Source organism: Arctopsyche grandis, chromosome 13 (assembly GCF_051622035.1).
Source record: "Arctopsyche grandis isolate Sample6627 chromosome 13, ASM5162203v2, whole genome shotgun sequence".
Taxonomy (NCBI): domain Eukaryota; kingdom Metazoa; phylum Arthropoda; class Insecta; order Trichoptera; family Hydropsychidae; genus Arctopsyche; species Arctopsyche grandis.
Genome location: NC_135367.1, coordinates 3,297,557 through 3,321,211, shown reverse-complemented (window position 1 = coordinate 3,321,211; position 23,655 = coordinate 3,297,557). Strand labels below are relative to the sequence as shown.

The 23,655-nt window shown below is 36.3% G+C and overlaps 5 protein-coding genes across 8 annotated transcripts in view; 4 read left to right on the top strand and 1 right to left on the bottom strand.

Annotated features, from left to right (window-relative positions):
* Positions 1-621: 621 nt before the first annotated feature.
* On the top strand, positions 622-3,154 carry LOC143921454 (uncharacterized). Of its 2 annotated transcripts, none has more exons than XM_077444772.1 (3): positions 622-863; positions 1,083-1,397; positions 1,470-3,154. In XM_077444772.1, exons 1-3 carry the CDS (start codon positions 732-734, stop codon positions 2,889-2,891), a joined length of 1,869 nt encoding a protein of 622 aa, XP_077300898.1. In that variant the 5' UTR covers positions 622-731; the 3' UTR covers positions 2,892-3,154. The 2 variants fall into 2 exon arrangements, with proteins under 2 accessions (XP_077300898.1, XP_077300899.1); XM_077444773.1 differs by having other exon boundaries at positions 622-997.
* Positions 3,155-6,664: 3,510 nt separating this feature from the next.
* Positions 6,665-9,604, top strand: LOC143921453 (uncharacterized). Its single transcript, XM_077444771.1, has 3 exons — positions 6,665-6,900; positions 7,122-7,436; positions 7,514-9,604. The coding sequence occupies exons 1-3, from the start codon at positions 6,778-6,780 to the stop codon at positions 8,948-8,950; spliced, it is 1,875 nt and encodes a 624-aa protein (XP_077300897.1). The 5' UTR covers positions 6,665-6,777; the 3' UTR covers positions 8,951-9,604.
* Positions 9,605-11,138: 1,534 nt separating this feature from the next.
* Positions 11,139-14,481, top strand: LOC143920886 (uncharacterized). Its single transcript, XM_077443895.1, has 3 exons — positions 11,139-11,338; positions 11,669-11,983; positions 12,057-14,481. The coding sequence occupies exons 1-3, from the start codon at positions 11,228-11,230 to the stop codon at positions 13,629-13,631; spliced, it is 2,001 nt and encodes a 666-aa protein (XP_077300021.1). The 5' UTR covers positions 11,139-11,227; the 3' UTR covers positions 13,632-14,481.
* Positions 14,482-15,511: 1,030 nt separating this feature from the next.
* On the top strand, positions 15,512-19,830 carry PCID2 (PCI domain-containing protein 2). Of its 2 annotated transcripts, none has more exons than XM_077443893.1 (4): positions 15,512-16,840; positions 16,926-17,203; positions 17,278-17,446; positions 17,520-19,830. In XM_077443893.1, exons 2-4 carry the CDS (start codon positions 17,000-17,002, stop codon positions 18,332-18,334), a joined length of 1,188 nt encoding a protein of 395 aa, XP_077300019.1. In that variant the 5' UTR covers positions 15,512-16,840; positions 16,926-16,999; the 3' UTR covers positions 18,335-19,830. The 2 variants fall into 2 exon arrangements, with proteins under 2 accessions (XP_077300019.1, XP_077300020.1); XM_077443894.1 differs by having other exon boundaries at positions 16,757-16,840; positions 17,278-17,440; positions 17,520-19,824.
* A 19-nt stretch (positions 19,831-19,849) lies between these two features.
* Positions 19,850-23,655, bottom strand: part of LOC143920884 (uncharacterized) — a 104,872-nt gene continuing 101,066 nt past the window's right edge. For both annotated transcript variants that reach the window (XM_077443891.1, XM_077443892.1), the window contains exons 8-15: positions 23,136-23,261; positions 22,893-23,048; positions 22,610-22,817; positions 22,401-22,540; positions 22,141-22,270; positions 20,909-21,014; positions 20,731-20,842; positions 19,850-20,659 (exon numbers count right to left, since the gene is read on the bottom strand). In XM_077443891.1, the coding sequence (XP_077300017.1) occupies positions 20,555-20,659; positions 20,731-20,842; positions 20,909-21,014; positions 22,141-22,270; positions 22,401-22,540; positions 22,610-22,817; positions 22,893-23,048; positions 23,136-23,261 (1,083 nt within the window). In that variant the 3' untranslated portion in view covers positions 19,850-20,554. The remainder of the gene's footprint in view (positions 20,660-20,730; positions 20,843-20,908; positions 21,015-22,140; positions 22,271-22,400; positions 22,541-22,609; positions 22,818-22,892; positions 23,049-23,135; positions 23,262-23,655) is intronic.

Here is a 23,655-nt window from a genome sequence, read left to right as displayed (position 1 = left end):
ATGGTTGTACCTGCTGCTCGCACAGTTCTTTTTCGAATGGCTCCTATTCCAAGAGCTATTCGACTTCTCAATGAAATCGTTGCTGCTGTCCCTGAATGTGATATTTTCCACCTTGGGGAACGTAGATTATCGGATATTATTTTAGCATATTTATCTGGTAATCTGCGCTCATCATTACTTTCTTAATTTGAATGAGTGGAATCTTAATCTACTCTCTTCCATTTGGGCCTCGCTGTGATTTTATTTTTATTTATATTATTTTACTTTTTCTTTCTCCTTTGTATATTATTATATACTATTTTAATTTTGTTCAGTGTAAACAAAGAATGGGATTTATGGATTTTATTTTTAATTTTTACACTTTTGTTATTTTTTTTCTCTCTGAATGATGTATTATTTTCCTTTTGTTACTTTTTTTTTTATTTTATTTTACCATGTTTTCTGCTTTTGCTTTTTTCCTTTATTTACAGTTTACTTGTTTTTATATCTTTTTCAAATGTAGGCCATTGTGGCGCATTAGGTTCTTCCTGTAATGCCACAATGGTTCAAAACTATTAAATAAATAAATTATGAACCCACCGTTAGCCATATTCAGCTATAGATGAAAAATGTATATGATTTAGACCAAATGTCACTAAGCAACGGACGCTTGCCTGGCGTCACGTTTGTTTCCAAATTTTGGTATTTGACAGTTCTCAATCGATATCAATCGCTACTTATTGTTTTGCGCGATGGAGTTCATGGAGTTCCCAATGCAGTGCAGACTTTGCTTGTGTTCTGCTCCAGCCGAAGCTTTCGTCTCCATCCATGGAAATCCTCTCGAACCTTTGGCGAAGCGCATTTCGTCCTGCTGTCAGCTGCAGGTCGTTCACCCTTTATATTGAAGCCCTTGAGTCTTATTCACGTGTTAAATGAAAATTTATACAAACGTATGGTAGCGGTTTCATGATTTTTCACCGTAACCGCAATGGAGAGATTCTAACTAGGCATAAAACGAGTAGATATGAGAATATAGAAACTGAATATAAATATGTATGTACCTATTTCCATCTAAATTCATCTTCTTCCTTACTCATTTTCAGGTCAAGAAGGGGGATGGATTGCCAGATACTCTTTGTCGTTCATGTAACACCAATCTGGAATTGCTCAACTGTTTTCGAAAAGTTTGTCTTCAAAGTGACGACATTTCGAAAATGAAGTTAAACGAGTCTGTGAATATCAAACAGGAAGAAGTTCTTCTGGAAGATTTAATATGGGAAAATGAGATTGATGTTCGTTCGCCAGGAAACGTCTGCAACGCCACCGTTAATGACGAGCTGAATGAATGGGAATTGAGTACTTCAGCACGAACCGACTCTAGTCCCCAAATCCATTCAACTGAAAATATAAACTCACAGGTAATATTATCTAGCGGCCTTATCAAGATACTACACACATTTCGATTACTAAAATTCGTGTTATTTTTGCAGATATGTGGAGCAAAGACACTTTTTAAATGTGACATTTGTTTAAAATGGTTTTCGCAAAAATCTCGCCTTACAAAACACAAAAAAACTCATGGAGAAAAACTATACCATTGTGATATTTGCCTGAAATTCTTTTCTGACAAATGCTCTCGCTCTCGACACCTAAAATCTCATGCTATGTTGAAACCACATCGATGTGATATTTGCTTGAAATTTTTCACTACTAAATCTTACCTTGCAATGCACATATTAAATCATACTGGGGAAAAACCATACCAATGTGATATTTGCTCGAAACGTTTCGCTAAGAAATATGACCTTGGAAGGCACTGGAGAAGTCATACTGACCGTAAACCACACAAATGTGAAATTTGTTTTAAAAGGTTTGGTCTAAAAAACGACCTTACGATACACAAAAGAATTCATAGTGAGATAAAACCATACCAATGTGACATTTGTATGAAATCGTATACGAGTAAAGCTCACCTTACAAGACACGAAAAAATTCATACTGGAGAAAAACCATATCAATGTGACAATTGCTTGAAACGTTTCGCTGTGAAATATGACCTGGCAACGCACATATTAACTCATACTCGGTTCAAACCAAAATGGTTTGGTGTAAAAAATGACCTTACAATACACAAAAGAATTCATAGTGAGATAAAACGATTCCAATGTGACATTTGTATGAAATCGTATATGCGAAAATCTAACCTTACAAGACACAAAATACTTCATTCTGAAGAAAAACCATACCAATGTGATATTTGCTTGAAATCATCTGCTACTAAATCTCACCTTGCAATGCACATATTAACTCATACTGGTGAAAAACCCCACATATGTAAAATTTGTTTAAAATCGTTTAGTCAGTCATCCAGTCTTAAGATACATCAAAGAACTCATACCGGGGAAAAACCATACCAATGTGATATTTGTTTAAAATCGTTCGCTACTATAGATACCCTTACAAAGCACAGAAAAATTCATACTGGATTAAAACCACACAAATGTAAAATTTGTTTAAAATCGTTTAGTCAGTCATCCAGCCTTAAGATACACCAAAGAACTCATACCGGGGAGAAACCATACCAATGTGACATTTGTTTAAAATCGTTCGCTACAAAAGATTCCCTTACAAAGCACAGAAAAATTCATACTGGATTAAAACCACATAAATGTAAAATTTGTTTAAAATCGTTTAGTCAGTCGTCAAGCCTTGCGACACACATCAGAAGTCATAGTGGCGAAAAACCATACCAATGTGATATTTGTTCGAAATCGTTCAATAATAAATCTTACCTCACAACACACAAAAAAACTCATGCTAGAGAAAAACCATACCAATGTGACATTTGCTTAAAATCGTTTGGGATAAAATCCAGCCTTAAGACACACATCGTAAATAGGGCATGCAAATGACCGGAAAATGGCATTACCGGTAAATCGAAACAAAAATATGAGTCATTGCCGGTGTGCTGGTAATTTACCGACAATTATTAGAGTACCAAAAAGTTTATATTAAGGCATTATATTATATTTTGATATAAAAATAAACTTGTAAAGCATTCATTTGATATTGACAACATTTATTATTAAATTCAAAAGGTTTTTATACATGTGATTATATAAAAAAATAAAGTTGAAATAAAAATTAATAAATCAACTAAAGATTTATTTTGCACAAATTATTTGTATAATATATAATACTCTTTCAGAAGAGGAATCTAAATGAGCCCCTAAAAATTAAATTATTGTTATTTTGAATCCATTGCTTAGTGCAGTATTTTGCTTCAACAGTTCATCCACAATAAACTATACAGTAATATCTGAACAAAACAAATTTCATCTAGCTGACAGAGATTCCACATATTATTTAATCGGCAGCAACGCTTTGATTATTTTTGTGAGTAAATCAAGTTTATCCTTACAAAATTCAGATCTATACTCTTTCTTGTATCAAATCGTTCCAATATTGCAAGTAAGCTATTCCAAAGAGTTTTTGAGTACAATAATAATGAAAGCTCTTAGGGATTGCTTTTGTTATGAGTGTTGAATGTTTATAACATTCGAATACATTTCAACTTATTCAGTTAAAATATGAAAAACTTAATTTTTGCCTCAATCTTCCCTGTCCATTTTTGTCCCGTCTTCAATCGAATGTTCAGTAATTGTTTCACGAATGAACTTAACAAAAACGTATCGAACCTGTTCATTGCAATTATCATCATATAATACCATAGATCGAAAATATTATTTAATAAGAAAGAATTTTTTTCCTTACCGAAATTACCGGGAATTCCAAAATTATTTACTGTTAATTCGGTAATGAAATTTGGATTTCATTACCGGTAATGCATGCCCTAGTCAGAACTCATAATGGGGAATAACCATATCGATGTGATATTTGCTCGAAATCGTTCACCATTTTTCAATCATTCGCCTGCTCCCCATAGGTTCAAAGGATCAACCAAAAAACCATAATCTTTTTTATTACCCCATAAAACACAAGCCACGCGATCATGTAGAGTCAGCCTTGGCCGAAATACCTCGTCCAGCTCACCGACAAAGACGATTCGACTCGATCCAGATTAACAACTATCAAGCAACCTGGAGGCGCAGCCACACGAATGGTACCCTTGAGCATGGAGGAATCCTTGAGAACAAGATGACATCACCTTACCCATATCTAAACCACCGACAAAGACGATTCGACATACTTCAGATAAACAACCATCAAGTGACATTGAGGCGCAGCCACACAAAGGATGCCCTTGAGCCCAGAGGAACCCACGAGAGCAAGATGACATGACCTTGCCCATATATAAACCAACGCAGCATCCACAGACGGCAATTCAACCAGCTCCTTCACCGAAGGAGCTGGTTGCACTGCAACTGGCGTCGAATAAGCAGGCAACTGGCCTTCTTCGCCGCGAATATTCTCTACTAGCAAAAACTTCTATCAACTGAACAAAAATAAATATTGTAGCGTGTGCTAAAAGGAGCCGCCGTTATAATTGGTTTCGAGGATTATCTCCAGGCTTAAATGCAAGTCGACTAATAATGAGAGACCCCGATTGCACTTAGCGGCGGTAAAGGCACTTGGTCGCATTCCCATGGAGTTCTTAGAACTGACCACGCAAAAGCGTGGGACTGCATATCCGAGTATGTGACTAAACAATGGGAAAGTAACAGGACGTCGAAGATGTCCTGAGTAACCTGTCCTTTATAAGAAGGTACTTAGACCATATCCAGACATTCTGGACGGAGCACTGGCGGTACGTGGATCTCCTTAATCACCAATAAAGGTATTTTCATACCTATCCAGCACGACCCGTATCCTGCAAGTGCGGATAGTATTCTATGGTACATTATATGAAAGTATTCACACTCCATTCGCGCATGTGCATTTATGCATTCATGCGCGTCCATATAGAATGTACTAAAGAATACTGTTCGTACTTGTAGGATTCGGGTCGTGCTGGATAGGTATGAACAGACCTTAAATGCTGTGACACGACTTTGGCCTTTTACTTGGATCCTCCACCCACCGCTACGCAACAATATTCTCTGTTATATTCAACTGAGGTTCCATAGGCCGGGTACGGTCGAAACACAACCATTGTACAAGTTGTGCCATATTCCTACAATATTTCAGCCGCCTGTGCGAGTTGCACACATTTGTACATATGGTAGGCGGCATCACGGGGATCTAATAATGAATAAAGCATCGTTTAGAGCTTTTGAAAAGTTCGCGGAATGCTTTGGGAAGCTGTGTTCCCCTGGATGCTACTACTCCACTTGATTGCATAAGCATTTATGAGTTCATTTTTATTTATTTATTATTATTATTTTTATTCTGTGAATGTGTGTGTGTGTGTGTGAGTGTGCGTTTGCTGTTTAGGTGTGTGTATGGTTTTGTGGTTTGTGTATGTGTGTGTGTGTGTGTGCGTGTTTATGCACGTATAAACATACATGTATTTACTTGAAGTGTGCGTGCATTCGCACGGCACATTTCAGGTATTGTTTCCTAACGCATGCGCGCTTTATGTGTTCATGCGTTGTTGTTTATTTTGTACTTTGTTATGTACAGTGTGGTTTTTTTTAATAGAACAGTGATGTGCGGTTGTTCTTGTGCGATATTCATTAACAACCGTCTCGTTCTCCGACGAAAGGGTCTCTTAGACTGTATTCGTTGGGAGGGGGGGTGGCCTCATGTTGAGGGCTTTAAGGGTCAAATTCCTTTACCTTTAAAGCGGGCTTAGTAATATGGTAGGTGCGGTCCTGGTGATTATAATTTGTAAGTTATAAATTTTGGTAGAAAAAGCCCATATCGAGTCCACCAAAATTCGGGGGCCCCAAGCCACATTGAATATGTAGGAATCTCGTCATCGTCATCGTCATCGAAACATTCGAGAATATTCCGCAACAACAAACCACATTCCTTGCAGAACTCACACACGTAAACAAGATGACGCACACCTGCAGCCATTATATTAAACTCAAGCGGAACGCCCCTACCAGTCGAGTGGAACCAAAACGGTCGAAACACGCCGCCACCATTAAACTACATCGAGCGGAACGGCGCCAATCATTCCAGAAAATTCTACCCCTCGACAAAAGCAAATTCCTCGCTTACGCATCAACAACCCCACCATCGATCAGGTGATGCCAGAAACACTATAAAAGGAGGTACAACCCAAACAACGCCAGTCGACCCACAGCAGCAAGCGTCGACACACAGCAGCAGACCAGTCAACATACAGCTCCTGACCAGCCACCACTACACTACGCGGACTTGGAAGATCAACCAGCCGGACGAGCCAGCAACACACTGCCGTATCCAGAGACCTTCTGAACATAGCTGAATGCCGAGCCAGCGACACTCTACCATATCCAGAGACCGCTGAACGACATACTTTTGCCAACAATTAATCATACTTGTGTATACGTGTTACTACCAAATAAATACCATATTCAACATAGCTGTATTTAATACCGAACACAGACGAACCTGTCTATAATACATGGCGGACTGGTGGTGAAGAAGACCTTCACAACTAGACTAGTCCCCATAAATACATTTAACTAAGTTTGAATATTTTTTTAGTATCATGCATTTATCAATTTATTGGTTGTGTTGATTTATTATTAACCCACCGTTAGCCGTATTCAGCTATAGACGAAAAATGTGTATGATTTAGACCAAATGTCACTAAGCAAGTGTTCCTGAGCTAAAAGCAGTGTTGTCAATTTTGACATTTGACAGTTCCCAGTCGACATCAATCGCTATTTATTGTTTTGCGCAATGGAGTTCCCAATGCAGTGCAGACTTTGTTTGTGCTCTGCTCCAGCCGAGGCTTTCGTCTCCATCCACGAAGATCCTCTCGAACCTTTGGCGAAGCGAATTTCGTCCTGCTGCCAGCTGCAGGTCGTTCATCCTTCATGTATAATGAAACCCTTGAGTCTGATTCACGTGTTTAATTTAAATTTATACAAATGTGTGGGAGCACTTTCATGATATTTTACCGTAACCGCAATGGAGAGTTTCTAACAAGCCATAAAACGTGTTTATATGAGAATACATAGACCGAATATAAATATGTGTACCCATTTCCATTTGAATTCATCGTATTAATTTCTCATTTGCAGGTCAAGAAAGGTGACGGATTGCCAGATACTATTTGTCGTTCATGTAACACCAATCTGGAATTGCTCATCAGTTTTCGAAAAGTTTGTCTTCGAAGTGACGAAATTTCGAAAATGAAGTTAAAAGAGTCTGTGAATATCAAACAGGAAGAAGTTCTACTGGAAGATTTAATATGGGAAAATGAGTCTGATGTTCGTTCGCCAGCAAACGTTTACAACGCTCCTGTTAATGACGAGCTAAATGAATGGGAATTGAGTACCTCAGCACAAACCGATTCTATTCCCCAAATCCATGCAATTAAAAATATAAACCCACAGGTAAAATTATGTCTAGCAGCCTTATCAAGATATGTACTACACACATTTAAATTATTAACATTCGTTTTATTTTACAGACATGCAGAGCAAAGACACTTTTTAAATGTGACTTTTGTTCAAAATCGTTTACACAAGGATCACATTTTAGGGTACACAGAAGAATTCATACTGGAGAAAAACCATACCAATGTGATATTTGTTTGAAACGTTTCGCTATGAAATCTCACCTTGGAACGCACTGGAGAGCTCATACTGGATTTAAACCACATCAATGTGAAATTTGTTTAAAATCGTTTGGTGTAAAAGATGGCCTTACGAAACACAAAAGAACACATAGTGGGGAAAAACCATACCAATGTGATATTTGTTCGAAATGGTTCAATAATAAATCTCACCTGACAACACACAAAACAACTCATACTGGAGAAAAACCATACCAATGTGACATTTGTTTAAAATCGTTTCTGTCAAAAGCTCACCTTACAAGACACACAAATATTCATACTGGAGAAAAACCATATCAATGTGATATTTGCTTGAAATGTTTCGCTAATAAATCACACCTAGCATTGCACAAACCAACTCATACTGGGGAAAAACCATACCAATGTGATATTTGCTTGAAATTCTTTGCTCGAAAAATTTCTATTGTTAGACACATAAAATCGCATACTAAGTTAAAACCATACCAAATTACCTTACCTTACCTTGCATTGCCCGAAACAACTCATCCTATGCTAAAACCATACCAATGTGATATTTGCTTGAAATCGTTTGCTAATAAATCTCACCATGCATTACACATATTAACTCATACTGGTGAAAAACCACACAAATGTAAAATTTGTTTAAAATCGTTTAGTCAGTCATCCAGTCTCACGATACACCAAAGAACCCATTCCGGGGAAAAACCATACCAATGTGACATTTGTTTAAAATCGTTCGCTGCTAAACATTCCCTTACAAAACACAGAAAAATTCATGCTGGATTAAAACCACACAAATGTGAAATTTGTTTAAAATCGTTTGGTCTAAAATCCAGCCTTACGACCCACATCAGAACTCATACTGGGGAAAAACCATATCAATGTGATATTTGTTTGAAATTATTCTCTAATCTATCTACTCTTTTAATGCACAAAACAACTCATACTGGAGAAAAACCATTCCAATGTGATATTTGCTTGAAATCCTTTGGTCGAAAAGTTTCCCTCGTTAGACACATACAATCTCATACTAAGTTAAAATCATATCAATGTGATATTTGTTCGAAATCGTTCAATGATAAATCTTACCTTGCAGCACACAAAAAAACTCATGCTGGAGAAAAGCCAAACCAATGTGACATTTGCTTAAAATCGTACTCTACTAAATGTTCCCTTTCAAAGCACAGAAAAATTCACACTGGATTAAAACCACACAAATGTGAAATATGCTTAAAATCGTTTGGTCTAAAAGACAGCCTTAAGACACACATCAGAAATATGGCATGCAAATTACCGGTAAATCGGTAAAAAATGTGATTCATTACCGTCGTATCATCAATGAAATATTTGTTTGAAATCCTTTGCTCGGAAAGTTTCTCTAATTAAACACATTGAATACCATAAAAAATAATCTTTTCAGCCAAGTCAAAACTAGGTCTGTGAGTTGTTAATAAAATCAACTTAGATTTGGACATTTTCTGACTCTGACTCTGATTTTAAAATTTTTGAATTATGTTATTCGCTCTTACACCAACCAATGCGACTAATGGGTTAATTTTCGCAATACAATACAACAACAAAAAAATACACAACTAGCAAAAATTTGTTAATATATATGCTAATTTATAAAAAATAAATAGTTGAAAATTGATTCGTCCTGCTTTTATTTTATCGAAATTATTTCGCAAAAAATCAATATTGAGAAATCAAGCAATTTCATTTTGTATTGAAATTACTGCCAAACCTTTAATTTTTTTTCAGCCCTTGCCCAATCGTCGGTAGTTCAAAGTTTTGATTTTGAAATATTTAATTATGATATATTTGGAAATAATTCTTCAGAGTTTAGAGTTGAATTTCTCTTTTGAACTTTTCTAATGATCAAAAATTTTCTTTTAATTGCTCGTCCTCCATTTCAGCACATTGCCTGATTGTATACAACAATTCGAAAGGTTATACAGTATTAAATGGTTACAATATATTTTCCTATTGGTAGACTCATGGTTTGTTTCAAGGGAGTGACAATGATGGACATAAATGGGTCTTTGGTGAGTTTTATCATAAAACTCACTTTTATGGTAACTCAAACGAGGTGATGTTAATGTTGCGAGGGCTTCTGCAGATTTGGTCTAATAATAGTGACTGCTGGAAAGTTATCCCGCAATATGAAAGTAAGAATCATTTTTGCAAACTATTATATCAAACAAAGATTTTAGTGACGTGCGCGAGATCGTTTTTTGCGGAATAATCACCGAATCAAAATTATATCATATAGATTATAGGTGACCAAAATCCAAAATCATTTTATATGGCTCTTTGATGTTTGCTTTCGCAAACGAATGAGCTAAAATTCCTACAGTATTCCGATCGTTTTGAAACTTTGCCATTTTGCGTGGTTTAGTCAACGATACAAAATTTCAATCGATTTTTATCCTTAAATCAAAAATTAACCGTGTAACGTGACGTTCTCCCAACCGTCCCATCAGCTGGTAACATTAGCCCTTATTAGTTTTAGGGTGTGACCAGTTTTAGTGTGATGGGTGATCACGTGTGACCGATCTAGAGCGACCGGTTGCCTTGTGACCGGTTCACATTTGACTAGTAATCACCGAACCTGTCCAGTGATACAACGAAATTGAATGTTGAAACCTTAAAATGTTTGCTAATTACTTTTTTTAAGCCAGTCTTGTGTAGAACCCAATTTTAACCAGTCTTGTGTAGAATTCAATAAGAGCATTCAAGAAAATGAATTCATTTTTTTGCATAAATCAGCGTTGTAACGCGACGTTCTCCCGAGTGTCCCTTCAGTTGGTCGCGGTAGTAATATTTAGGGTGGCACCAGTGACTTTACCGCGCCAACACCATGCTCCTCTCGAGCGCCTCGAGAGCGAGTCTCTCACCCGCCATCCACCGAGGAAGAAAGATCTCTCCTGTGCACGTCTCCAGGGGGAGACGGGGCCCAGAGATCCACCATCTTGCTGAAGAACCGCTGTGAGGTCGAGTGCAGCATCACTCCCTCCCCTGAGTTCCAGCACAACGTCCCCTGTATTCCTCACGCCGTTTCTGGAGAAACATCAGCTGTGAGAGGACCCGACCACGAGGAAGCTGTTATCAACGAGACGATTTGCAGTCAGGAGCCTCCCCGACTATATAAACTGTATCCCAAGGTTAGTCCACGTTTCCATATAACCCGACCCTTGGAAGAAGAACGACGTAAACGTCCTCTGGACCTCCCACCGCGAGATCAGATAAGCGCGCGTAAAACCGTTCGTTACAGCGTCCATGATTCTTTAATTTTCGTTTTAAATAGTTGGAAGTATTTAAAAAATATATCCTATAAAAAAAATATCCTGGTTTTGAATTTGGAAAAAATGGTCACCTTATTTTAGTGACGTGTGCGAGATCGCTTTTTGCGGAATAATCCGTTTACCATTTTATTTATGTAATTATTAATAATACATATTGAGCTATAGCCAAAAAATATGTGTTCCGTGACCAAATCTCACGAAGACAAGAACTGAAGCAGTTGTCAATTTGACATTTGACAGTTCTGAGACATCAGTCGTCGATTTATTAATAGAATTTCCAATGCAGTGCAGACTCTGCTTGTGTTTTGCTCCAGCGGAGTCTTTCGTCTTCATTCATGAAGATTCTCATCCACATTTGGCACACAGCATTTCATCCTGCTGTCAGTTACAGGTCGTTAACCCTTTACGTTTTACCCTATGAATCTGATTCATGCGCTTTATATATATTTATACAAACGTATGGTGACGGTTTTTTTTTATGTTTTATTACCTTAGTCATAATATATGTAGTTTCTAATAAGCTATAAATTAAGTAGATGTAGGGATTCTTCCTCTATGACCGTCTGTTAGTCGATAATACTTTTGGACGAATATTGAATATTTCCACAGCAGCATTAAACGTCAAAAAACGTTCACGTCGACTATTTCAATTGTGTATATGTACGGTTGTGTGTGTGTACCTATTTCCATCTGAATTCATTATCATCTTTCTCATTTTCAGGTTAAGAAAGATGACAGATTGCCAGATACGATATGTCGTTCTTGTAACAGCAATCTGGAATCGCTCATCAGTTTTCGAAAAGTTTGTCTCCGAAGTGACGAAATTTCGAAAATGAAGTTAAACAAGCCTGCGAATATCAAACAGGAAGAAGTTCTACTGGAAGATTTAATATGGGAAAATGAGTTTGTTGTTCGTTCGCCAGCAAATGTTTACAAAGCCCCTCGTAATGACGAGATAAATGAATGGGAATTGAACACCGCAGCACAAACCGATTCTAAGCCAAAAATCCGTTCAATTGGAAATATAAATTTACCGGTAAAATCATGTCTAGCAGCCTTGTCAAAATACTACGCACATTTAAGTTATTAACATTCGTTTTATTTTACAGATATGCAAAGGAAAGATGACTTTGTACAATCACAATTCAAACAAAAAACTTTTCAAATGTGATATTTGTTTAAAATCGTTTCATCAAAGAGCTAACCTCAGGACACATAAAACTACTCATACTATGGAAAAGTTATATAAATGTGATATTTGTCTCAAAACATATGGTCAAAAAATTCATCTCATTGGACACATTAAAAATCATACTGAATTGAAACCATATAATTGCGACATTTGCTTGAAATCTTTCACTAAAAAATCAAGCTTTTTAATACACGAAACAACTCACAGATTAAAATCGTACAAATGTAACATTTGCTTGAAATCATTCGCTCAAAAAACTCACCTCACAGTACACAAAAAAAAACATGCCGCCGAAAAACCGTATCAATGTGATATTTGTTTGAAATCATTCGCTCGAAAGGTTTATATTTTAAGACACATTAAAATTCATATGGGGTTAAAACCATTCAACTGTGACGTTTGTTTGAAATCGTTCTCTCGAAAATACCAAGTTGCGAAACACAAAAAAACTCACACCCGGTTGAAATCGTACGAATGTAACATCTGTTTAAAATCGTTCGCTCAAAAATCTCAGTTTGCGAAACACGCAGTAATTCATACTGGGGAAAAGCCATATCAATGTGACATTTGTTTCAAATCATTCTCACGAAAATCTGACCTTGCTAGACATAAAACAACTCATACTGGAGAAAAACCATACAAATGTGATATTTGTTTCAAATCATTCAATCGAAAATCTGGACTCGGAGCACACAGAAATATTCACAATATGGAAAAACTATACAACTGTGATATTTGTTACAAATCTTTTGCGCTTAAAGTTTATCTCATTCCACACATGAAAAATCATACAAGGTCAAAATTATACAAATGTGACATTTGTTTGAAAGCATTCAATCGAAAATCCTACCTTACGTTACACGCCAAAGTTCATACTGGTTTAAAACCATACAAATGTGATATTTGTTCTAAATCGTTCGCTCAAAAGTCTCACCTTACGATACACAATAAAACTCACACTGGAGAAAAATCATATCAGTGTGATATTTGTTTCAGATACTTTGCTCGAAAAGTTTCTCTCGTGAGACACATGAAAACTCACACTGGCCTAAAACCATACCAGTGTGTGATTTGTTTGAAATTTTTCGCCGAAAAAGCCCACCTCGATATACACAATACAACTCATACTGGAGAAAAACCATATCAATGTACTATCTGTTTAAAATCATTCCGTCAAAAGGCTGCCCTTGGCGTACATAAAAAAATTCATTCTGGAGAAAAGATGTTCAAGTGTAATTTTTGTTTTAAAGAATTTGCTCACAAGTACGTTCTGATCAGACATGAAAGATACCATACCGGGGAAATGCCGTACAAATGTAATATGTGTTTGAAATCATTTGCTCACAAACATCATCTCGTGAGTCACGAAAAGCGTCACACTGGAGAAAAATCACACATATGTGATGTTTGCTTAAAACCATTCTTTGAAAAATCTGACCTTACAAAACATATGAGATCTCATTCTGGGGAAAAGTCGTTCAAAGCCGTTTAAAATCGCTTACAAGAAATTATAATCAGGTATTCAGTAATTCACCATGCTAGACAAAAGTCATGCAAACAGAGAAATGTAATATTAATAGAAGTGGCTTTAGGTGTTATATTGTTGTCAAGTGACATTCTGTCCACGGACAGATCTAAATAATTTTAGCATCAGTCGTATTCGACGCTTAGTGCTCGACGTATGTCCGATAAAAACTTCTCTGTTTGTTTATATTACTAGCAAGATGGGCAAGCATCGGTAAAATTGCACAATGCATTCAAAAACACACAATAAACAACATGGGATACATTTTATTGATCCGATTGTATTCCGTGCGATGTAGCGTATTTATAGAGACGTACCGCGTTAAATTGACAACAATTATTTATTCGTAATTATCTCTATTCTTATTACATCTCTCTGCATGCAAATGTCAAATTAGTTTTAAATCATTTTCTAAAAAACTGACTTTGTTGAACATGAAAGATATCACATAAGATAAAAGCTGCTCGTTATATTTGTTTTCCCTTTTTATTTTGTCATAAATTTCTGTTTGTAAAACATTTAAAAACCCCACACTAAATGTATGTATACAAATATTTTTTTAAAAATGTTCTATTTTTCCCTAGATCTAATTTACAACTTTGCATGCTCTTTGAAATAATAATGTAATATAATTTTGTTAAATAATTTGACTACATATATTGAAAATTTTACAACATGAATTATTATTAAATGGGCGACTCGCATTTGTCGTTTCTGATTGGCTGGATTGGTCAAAGATGTTTGTGATTGGTCAGTCGTTAAATAATATAAATTATTTTCGATTCAAAAAAATGTAATAAAAAAACGAATGAAGATTTTTTCATTTCATTTCCATTTACCGAACGAAGCCGGGTAGCACCACTAGTAGATCTATAAGGATAAATGTTTCAACTTTTCAGACTTGGATATTTGTGACGTTGTGTCAATTTATCTGATTTCATTTTTGTGTGGCAACCCCGAGGTACTGACCGTAAACCCATCGGTTGGCCAGTGCTTCGCCGGTAAGCACTCACTTCTTTCCTGGCTGCCGAAATAAACAGTTGTGCATTACCAACACAGACGTCCCACTCGCCCTAACACCATGGTTGAAATACCCTAACACATTGATGTATAATACACTAGATGGGCCCCAGACGTGTTATTTTGGTCGGAGATCTTGTCTTCACTAACTGAGGGGTGCGGGGGGTTTAACTACCGGGGAAGTTGGGTTTTTTTCCCTACGACGCAGCGGTACCTACCTACCTACTAAGAGAAACTGTGCATGCGCCATGTATTTTGCATGCGCCAAAAGGGAGACAAGTATAACACGTGAGGGCGGATCTATTGTAGTATGGGGGATGAACGAATGAGACGACTGGCATGTTAATGCACGTGTTTATTATATGACAGCTAAAGGCAGAGTGAGTAGCGGTTCTCCGAACCCAGCCGAGTTGGTCCCCACTCGCAGGAAGGCAACCAAACTCGACCATGTCGTATAAGCGAGCCGCCACAGTAGTATATTATACATCAATGCCCTAACACCATGGCAAAACCATCCTACCTGCTATGTCACAAATATCTGAATTTGATTTATGTACAATATGTAAAAATTTATGTACAAGTCTAAATCCATAGTTGTCTCCATGGACTAATTCATAAATTAATTATTTTTTAATTTGGTGTTCTTCAACCTCTCAATATACAACGATTTATGTAATAAAAAATTCTGCAATATTTGTAGGTTGTGGCTATTTACAGGTACTATATCTGCGAATTATTGGCTATTTGCAAGTACTATATCTGTAAATTATTGGCTATTTGCAGGTACTCGCGTAAAAGCGAGCTCGCAAACGTCACTAAAATCTCGATCACGAAACGTCAGGTACTCGAAAATTCCATCCATCGAGAGTTATCCACACGAAATATCATACCAACGAGAACTCGAGTTCCAGATTATTCGATATTCGCGATTTTAGTATCGACGATTGTCGTGCACGCAATCGCAATGCGTTAATCGAAATAATTAAACGAAAATAATACCTTTACCGTATTTATATTTGTACTACTACCCTCACCGTGTGTATTGGAACAAGACGGTTAACATCATCGTGTGAATAACAGGGGTCTACCTCACAGGACTAAAAGTGAAATGGTCGAAAAAGCAAAGATCGAAAATCGAAAGATAAAAAAAAGGGTGCATGGTAAACGGTACTATTTATATATAATATATCGGTCTCCGTGATTTGACAGAATGTTAAATTACAGAAAACGCAAATATCGGAAGGCAAAGACCGAAAATCGAAAGATCTTAAGTCGAAAGATCAAAAAAAAAATGGTGCATGGTAAACGGTTCATACTCACTTAATTTGCGCGAGCAGGATACAACAGGAACGAGAGGAACATTTTTTTCGTTCCGTGTTAATGTGCGCGCGCAGAATACGGGAGGAAAAGCCTGTCCCTCTTGTTCCTGTTGTATCCTGCTCGCGCAAATTAAGTGAGGATTTACGACGGGGGGAGAGAGACTTTTACCGCACGCCACTGATATATATAGTATACAGTGGCGGCTCGTGAAAATTCATAGAGGGAGGCCTGCAGAGATTAATCGGGATGTAATAGCTCGTTGACCATACCTGTGATCAAATGCAGACAAAAATAGCATGTATATGTACTCCGCTGGGAGGTCTGCAGCCCTGCAGCCCATATGGACGACAAAAATAGCATGCATTTGTACTATACTGGGAGGCTGCAGCCCCGCAGCCCATATAGACGAGCCGCTACTATTATATACTAACCGTTTTTCATATGTATGCATGATAAACGAATATTTTCGACTTTTTCACGGTCACCCGAATAACAGCACCATGCTCTTGACCCAGCGTAAAGAGGAAGCTTTAGAAAACACAAAAAATCCCATTTTATACTGCCCATATAAAACTAGCACGAAAACAGCGATAGATATTTTTAATATCAAAATTATTTTTTTAGGAGAGGGGGGTGTATTGAACCAACCCCAATATCGTATAACGAGGCATATGTCAATTTTTTCTTGTATTCATTCATTTTGTATCAGTCTGGTTACTGTTGGACACACTCGATTTTTTCCATGTGGCAGCACAGGCTAAAAAGCGTTGAACTGTCAAATGCGTTGACATTGTTTGGATAAAAACTTCTAATAAGTAAATAGAATAATCATTCATGTGAGCAATTTTTTAATAGTTTGAAAATATGTTTAATTATTTAAGAATTAATAACTTAACATATTCATTCATTAATTTACTTCAGAAACCGATCTCCAATAAACGTAACCTATAAAATACGATCTTCAATACAATTATATATGTACAAAATCTGCAACAATGAATATCATCGGTTTTTGCCAAAGCATTGAAAAAGCAGCTCACGAACGACGTGGAAGCATTTTAGCCCGTTTATTGAGCCTACGGGATGATCACATTTACAATAGAAATTTAACCATCAACAGCAACGTCGAGAATGTGATCGACGACAATATTTCCAATCCTCTAAATGAAGTGGTTATATCTCACTTGAGATGCCTCAAAGTAAGTTCAACGGTTAATTTTGAAATTATATACTTAAATAGAATCTTATTTGTTTATATATAACTTTTTTTCAGTCATTGAATGACAAAAAAATCATGGACGCGTACAATCATCAAAGCGCATGCACCACATCTGTAACTAAATTACTCCAACTTCAGAAAGAAGAGAATTGGTCATTGCCGCTTATGTATACGGTGTGTTTAGATTTAAGATTGGTTGCCCAGCAAGCTGAGAAATGTTTAGGTTTGATTTTTAATTCACTATTATTATTTGTTTGTACTATACATACATTTTTAATCTGATATTATCATTGAAGGTATGTCTCAAAATCCTGGAAGTATTCTAGAGAAGGCTGCCGAATGTCTGATGGGTTGTTTTAGAGTTTGCGCGGCTGATAATCGCGCTTCGGACGTTGATACTAAACGACTAGGAATGTTAAATTTAGTAAATCAACTGTTCAAAGTTTACTTCAGCATAAATAAACTGCATCTGTGTAAGCCGTTAATAAGAGCCATCGAATCTTCAGCGTTCAAAGACCACTTTTCAATCTCTCAACAGATCACATATCGGTATTTCGTCGGGCGGAAGGCCATGTTCGACTCGGATTACAAATCTGCCGACGAGTATTTAACGTTTGCGTTTGAAAACTGCCACAGGAGAAGTATCAAGAATAAGAGATTGATTCTGATTTATCTGGTGCCTGTTAAAATGCTGCTCGGATTTATGCCGTCGAGGAAGGTCTTGCAAAAGTATGACCTGCTGCAGTTTTGGGAGCTCGTAGAAGCCGTCAAACAAGGCAATTTGAAACAAATCGACACGGTTATGGATAAACACCAGTCGTTCTTCATTAGAGCCGGAATTTACCTCATCGTTGAAAAGATTAAGATATTAGCGTATCGCAATCTGTTCAGGAAGGTTTACCTGATTGAGAACACTCATCAGATACCTGTGAGCTCGTTGCAAGCTGCACTCAAGTTTACGGGACAGGGAGACGTCGGGTTAGATGAAACACAGTGCATTGTGGCCAATCTCATTTATGATGGTAAAATCAAAGGTTACATTTCATTCCAGCACAGGAAAGTGGTCGTAAGCAAACAGAATCCCTTTCCGTCCTTAAGTAGCTTATGTTAAAATATCTAAAAGGATCGACAATATGATCACAGTAATCTACCAGCATTTATTTTACATTGTAATGAAAATTTCTTTTGTAAACTGTGACGGATGTGTTTTTGTAATATAAAAAAAAAATCAAACATACTTGTACTTTTATATAACCTTATTTGGAAAACAAACAATATTCATTACATATCTTCAAATTTACGACGGCCATTGTTTTAAGTAAGAACCGTTTTAATCCCATTAACAACTGGGCATTTTTGAATGTAGGAGCTGAGCTTAATGATCCCTTCGTTGAAGAATTCTACCACCAATCTTAGAATGTCGGCAAGCGTTTTAATTTCAGAAAGAAATGTATCCAAATTGTAAGAAATATGGTCCAAAACATATGTAAGGGCGAAATCACACAGGAAGGAACGCGGCACATGGTTTTTTTAGATACTTTTAAACATGCAAAAAAAATGTGGCATATTCTTGGCACACACCGTCACAAAATCGAGTGTCTTCAGTAAAATTGTATCCTTATATTTATCCTCGCTTGACAGTAATCGATAACGGTGTATTCCATATTTGAAGAAATGTAGGAGAACCCCCCCCAAAGCGGGGAGCCGAGCACACGACGTGCCGTTCATCCCTGTGTGATTTCGCCCTAAATGTTCTGCTGCCGTTTTTTGAGCATATAATTAATTGGATTGATTCATACTATCTGGCACTGCAAGGCAACAGCCCGGCACACAGAAGACTACTTCTATTCATACTATACAGCAGCGCACGTTCAGACAAGGTTTGGCCGAGTGCAAGGCAAAATCGGCTTACATATACATTACAGAGTGCGATGATATGGTGCAATATTGCTTGCGTCGAGTCAAAATTGTCACAATATGACGTTTCTGAAAATTTTCATATGCGCATGCGCACGCGCACTATGATAGTACGCGTACACTCTCTACTATGACGTCACGCCGTGTGTGAATATTTCCACAGTGGTCAAAGAAAACCGGTTTTGCTTGATGCGTTACGGTGTCATTTACTGCTGTATGGTATGAATAGATCGTGTCTGCTACTGACATATGAATGTGTCCATATAGAATGTATGTGCAGTGGCCAGTTTGTGCTGTGCCAGTATGAATGGATCTTGATATGTAGAATGGAATGTACATATGTAATATCTGAAGAAGTCAAAAGTTCTAAGCGAACTGTCTATTTTTCAACTAATTAAGAAACATTCCCCGATCAGGTTGCATTCCAAAGCATCAACTTGAGTTGTTAATATGTATATGAAAAAAACATTCTTATTTAAAAATGGCCGTCATATATTGTACTTTGAAGACAATTGAATATTATAAGACCAGTTCAATGGGGAAGAACTTTTACTATCAATTAACTAACATCCAGCCACAAAACAAATGTATTTGACATTATAATACGCTCTTTAAATTCGACCACATTCCGAAGAAGTCTAAAATTAGTTCTTACGAACCCCACTGAGTCAAGCAAAGGTCGAGGATTTGAAATATAAATAAAGAAAATGAATAAAGCCTGGTGATTTTATTTTATTTGTAATCGATATCAATCACTGTAATCATATTGATCGTTGATATAGTTATTCTCTTAAACACGTATTAATTAAAAAATGAATATTTCTTTATTTCACATTAATAAACATCTTATATGATTTGTTTTATATATTCTTAACTACATTGTATAAATACATCACTCGATAACCCATACATAAATATTAATATCTGATATTTATCAACACTACGTAGATGCTCTGCTTATAATTTTTTTTTTTTTTTTTTTTGTTTATATACATGACTTCAGCCTTAGATTAAAGTGAGAGGAATTAAAAAACACTGTAAATAATGAAAGCTATGAAAATACAAACAATTATAGTAAAATAGGTAACAGATATGTCTTTAATGAAATCAATGTGCGTATATATCTGATTCTATTATACTGATAACTACACACTTATTAGTTGGTTCTCTTACATATTCTTTCAAAAATAGAGAATTTTGACACATACATATATGTATACATATATATGAAAAATCTAAAAATGTCGAAAGTACCATAATATTCATTTTAAAAGATCTTAACGTACAAGTGTTTTTTTTTTCTATGTAATTATATTACTGTTTTTATTTGACCCGTTGCTTGTACATGACTGGTCTTTTAATTTGAATATTATTTGAAATGTACATAAATTACGTTTTGGAACCAAAAGTTTATTTAGACGGACATCTTAAAACGCTTGATGGCCTGCATTGGTAGAAGTGATGTCTGGTGCTCTCCGACTGATTGCTCTTTGGTTTTTAACCAAGCTTGATGATTAAACTGAAACAAATCAATCATTATCCTTTGTTTGCTCAATCTTAACAATACGGTGAGTATCAATTTCAAAATACTTTGCTCTGAGCACTCTGCGTTTTGGTGATTTCATCTCTGTAAGCCGACATCAATCCAGGATTAGTCGCCGATTGATCCGATGGTCCGAGCTCCAACAGTTGACGAAGCATCCTAAAACATTCATTATTAAAAATCTCACAGTCGCGTTTGTACAAAACGTCTAAAGTCAACACTGACTTATTTCCTGGAGGTAGCGTAGAACTTCCTCCCAAACCAACTCGAGCAGCATTCACCAGCTCCGGATGTTCCGTCAGTGTATCCGTAAGTGATTCGATCAATACATCTACAAATTAACACCATTTTTATTATAACAAAATAAACATCGAATACATTTATATGGTTCGGTGATTACTAGTCAAATGTGAACCGGTCACAGGACAACCGGTCACACGTGATCACCCGTCACTCTAAAACTGGTCACACCCTAAAATCGGTCAACCAGTTTTCTCGTGACCAGTTTTAGTGTGACGGGTGATCACGAGTGACCGATCTAGAGCGACCGGTTGTCCTGTGACTGGTTCACATATGACTATTAGTCCGTTTACCATTTATATGTATACCTCATAGATGTAGAATAACCTAGATATGCCATTACATACACATTTCGTTGGAGATTTTGTCGCCACTAACAGAGGGGTGCGGGGGGTTTAACTAGCGGGGAAGTGGTAAAAAAAAAGGACGGGATCGTCTAGCAGTGGTCAGCAACCAGTTTATATACATCTTTATGTATGTTTGTACATGCACTGAAGTTTTATTTTATTTATAACTTTATTTTATTGGACACTCCGCGTGACAGTAAACCATATTAAGAAAAAAATATTTAGCTATACACACTATATTAAACTACAAATGTATGTTACTAAAATAAAACCATCATTAACTATTACAATATTTAAACATTAGTAACTTCCACAAGGATCAATTTTAAAGCTGACACTTTAATATTTAGTTCATTGTTTGAACTTAATGTCGATTTCTGAATTTCCTTCAGTGCCAACAAGATATACGCGTGCAAGATATACGAGTGACACCTGTGGCAGAGGTTCTCGACCGCTGTTCCATAAGTACATAGAACACTACATACATCGCGCCGATATTTCATTAATGTTAAAATACTACTATAATTGAAGACATCATATATTAATTATTTTTTATAATATGTGATGCCATCCGCCTTTTTATATTTTCTTGAGTAATTGTAACACAATTTCACTGAAGACGTTGGCATTTTCGAAAAATGTCAATCGACCTTCCGACTTAGAAGCTAACTAGCTACTGAGAGAGAGAGTGTGCATGCACTGTACCTTTTTTTGTGTGTGCATGCACCAACAGGGTGACCGGCTTGGAGCGTCAGGGCCTATCTATGTATTCTATATCTATGGTATACCTATATAATATACATATATTACCTAAGACTTTCTTTTCGAGCGCTCTAGAAATGCGGCCTTGTTCTGCTTCCATTTCTAAGAAGTTTGTAAATTTTTGCAATGCCAATTGCGCTTCGGAAGAACCTCGTGCCAACGATTGCGTAAACATCACCTAATAATTGTTCAATAATATATTGTTAAATTGAATTCATAAATTAGACACATCTTGCTCAATTTATAATATTTAACGATAATCTAATATAATCTAACCTAATAGATAATCTAACCTAACCTAACCTAACCTTAGCTAGTTGATAGATGACTTCTTCCAATGAGTACTCCGTGTATAAAAAATCAGCTACTCTCAATCTCTCCAGCAGCTCCTCATATTCTTCTTCGGAAATAGTAGGGGATGATTCTTTTTCATATGTATCGCCTGACACTGTCGATATAACCGTGAATTATACAAATAATACAAACTAGATAATACCAACTAGTCAATACTACATACGTTTGTAAGAATTCTGGAGCAAATTGTCTTGGAGGCTTCTCTTGTACATATCTTGTCTCCAATCGCTCGTTGGTAGCTGTGGAATGTTCAATGGTAATGCTAAATTGTTGTTCCTTTCATACGTTCCAGTAGTAATAGCTTTTAAAATATTTTCATGATTGAATTTTCTCAATTGTGGCACTCTTTGATTGTTGAAGTCATAATTTTGCTAAAAAAAAAACAATATATAAATTTCATTGATATATTTTTATTTAAAAAATTCGTTTTAATCATTAAAACTCACTTTATTAAATTGTTGTTGTAATTCTTGGATCTGTTTGTCTTGTTGCATTCTATCTTCAGCTGCAGTTTTAAGTCTCTGTTGTGCGTAATGAGCTTGTAAATAATCAATGTTAAACTTGATCTCTTGTAAAAATGCTATAGCTTCCTCTCTGGTCATCTGTAATGAACAAAAATATATCATCCAATCTAAACACAATTTAACTAAACTTCTTCAATGAACTATTTGAAGTTATTATCTTAATACCAATCCATCTTGTAGGAACTCCTCGATAGCCAAAGTGACTCCTTTTTCATCTCCCGTCCAAAAAATATACTCGGCCATGTCAAGTGGCGAATACTGAACACCAGAGTATGACGTGAAATGGTCCATCTTAGATCAATTAACATTCATATGATACAGATAAACTCAAATTTAATAAGATTAAGAGGGCTGGACACCACCGCCTTGTCCATACAAACGTATTACACTTCTCCCTTCCTCAATTATGGCACTAGAGAAATTATTTTTTAATATGCTATGGATATCCACCATTGGGATGCATCTATCGTTTTATTTTATTGATTAGTTATTTTTTATAGGAACTAGGAGCCGCCAAACATCTATAAAATCGCCTCTTTTTTACACCCACGAAAAGAGTCCAGCGTGCTTATTTAACGGTCGATTTAAAAAAAAATACGAGCATAGTTGCACAGAAAATATCTTTCTCGTATCGATGATGAATTTTTTTTTAAATTGGTCCAGTTTCAGAGGAGAAAATAGGAGA

Coding starts and splice junctions, on each gene's coding strand:
- LOC143921454 (XM_077444772.1), top strand. CDS start 732: ATGGAGTTCATGGAGTTCCCAATGCAGTGCAGACTTTGCTTGTGTTCT. Junction 864..1,082: donor CGTCCTGCTGTCAGCTGCAG/GTCGTTCACCCT, acceptor ACTCATTTTCAG/GTCAAGAAGGGGGATGGATT. Junction 1,398..1,469: donor CTGAAAATATAAACTCACAG/GTAATATTATCT, acceptor TTATTTTTGCAG/ATATGTGGAGCAAAGACACT.
- LOC143921453 (XM_077444771.1), top strand. CDS start 6,778: ATGGAGTTCCCAATGCAGTGCAGACTTTGTTTGTGCTCTGCTCCAGCC. Junction 6,901..7,121: donor CGTCCTGCTGCCAGCTGCAG/GTCGTTCATCCT, acceptor TCTCATTTGCAG/GTCAAGAAAGGTGACGGATT. Junction 7,437..7,513: donor TTAAAAATATAAACCCACAG/GTAAAATTATGT, acceptor TTTATTTTACAG/ACATGCAGAGCAAAGACACT.
- LOC143920886 (XM_077443895.1), top strand. CDS start 11,228: ATGCAGTGCAGACTCTGCTTGTGTTTTGCTCCAGCGGAGTCTTTCGTC. Junction 11,339..11,668: donor CATCCTGCTGTCAGTTACAG/GTCGTTAACCCT, acceptor TCTCATTTTCAG/GTTAAGAAAGATGACAGATT. Junction 11,984..12,056: donor TTGGAAATATAAATTTACCG/GTAAAATCATGT, acceptor TTTATTTTACAG/ATATGCAAAGGAAAGATGAC.
- PCID2 (XM_077443893.1), top strand. CDS start 17,000: ATGAATATCATCGGTTTTTGCCAAAGCATTGAAAAAGCAGCTCACGAA. Junction 17,204..17,277: donor CTCACTTGAGATGCCTCAAA/GTAAGTTCAACG, acceptor ACTTTTTTTCAG/TCATTGAATGACAAAAAAAT. Junction 17,447..17,519: donor GCAAGCTGAGAAATGTTTAG/GTTTGATTTTTA, acceptor TTATCATTGAAG/GTATGTCTCAAAATCCTGGA.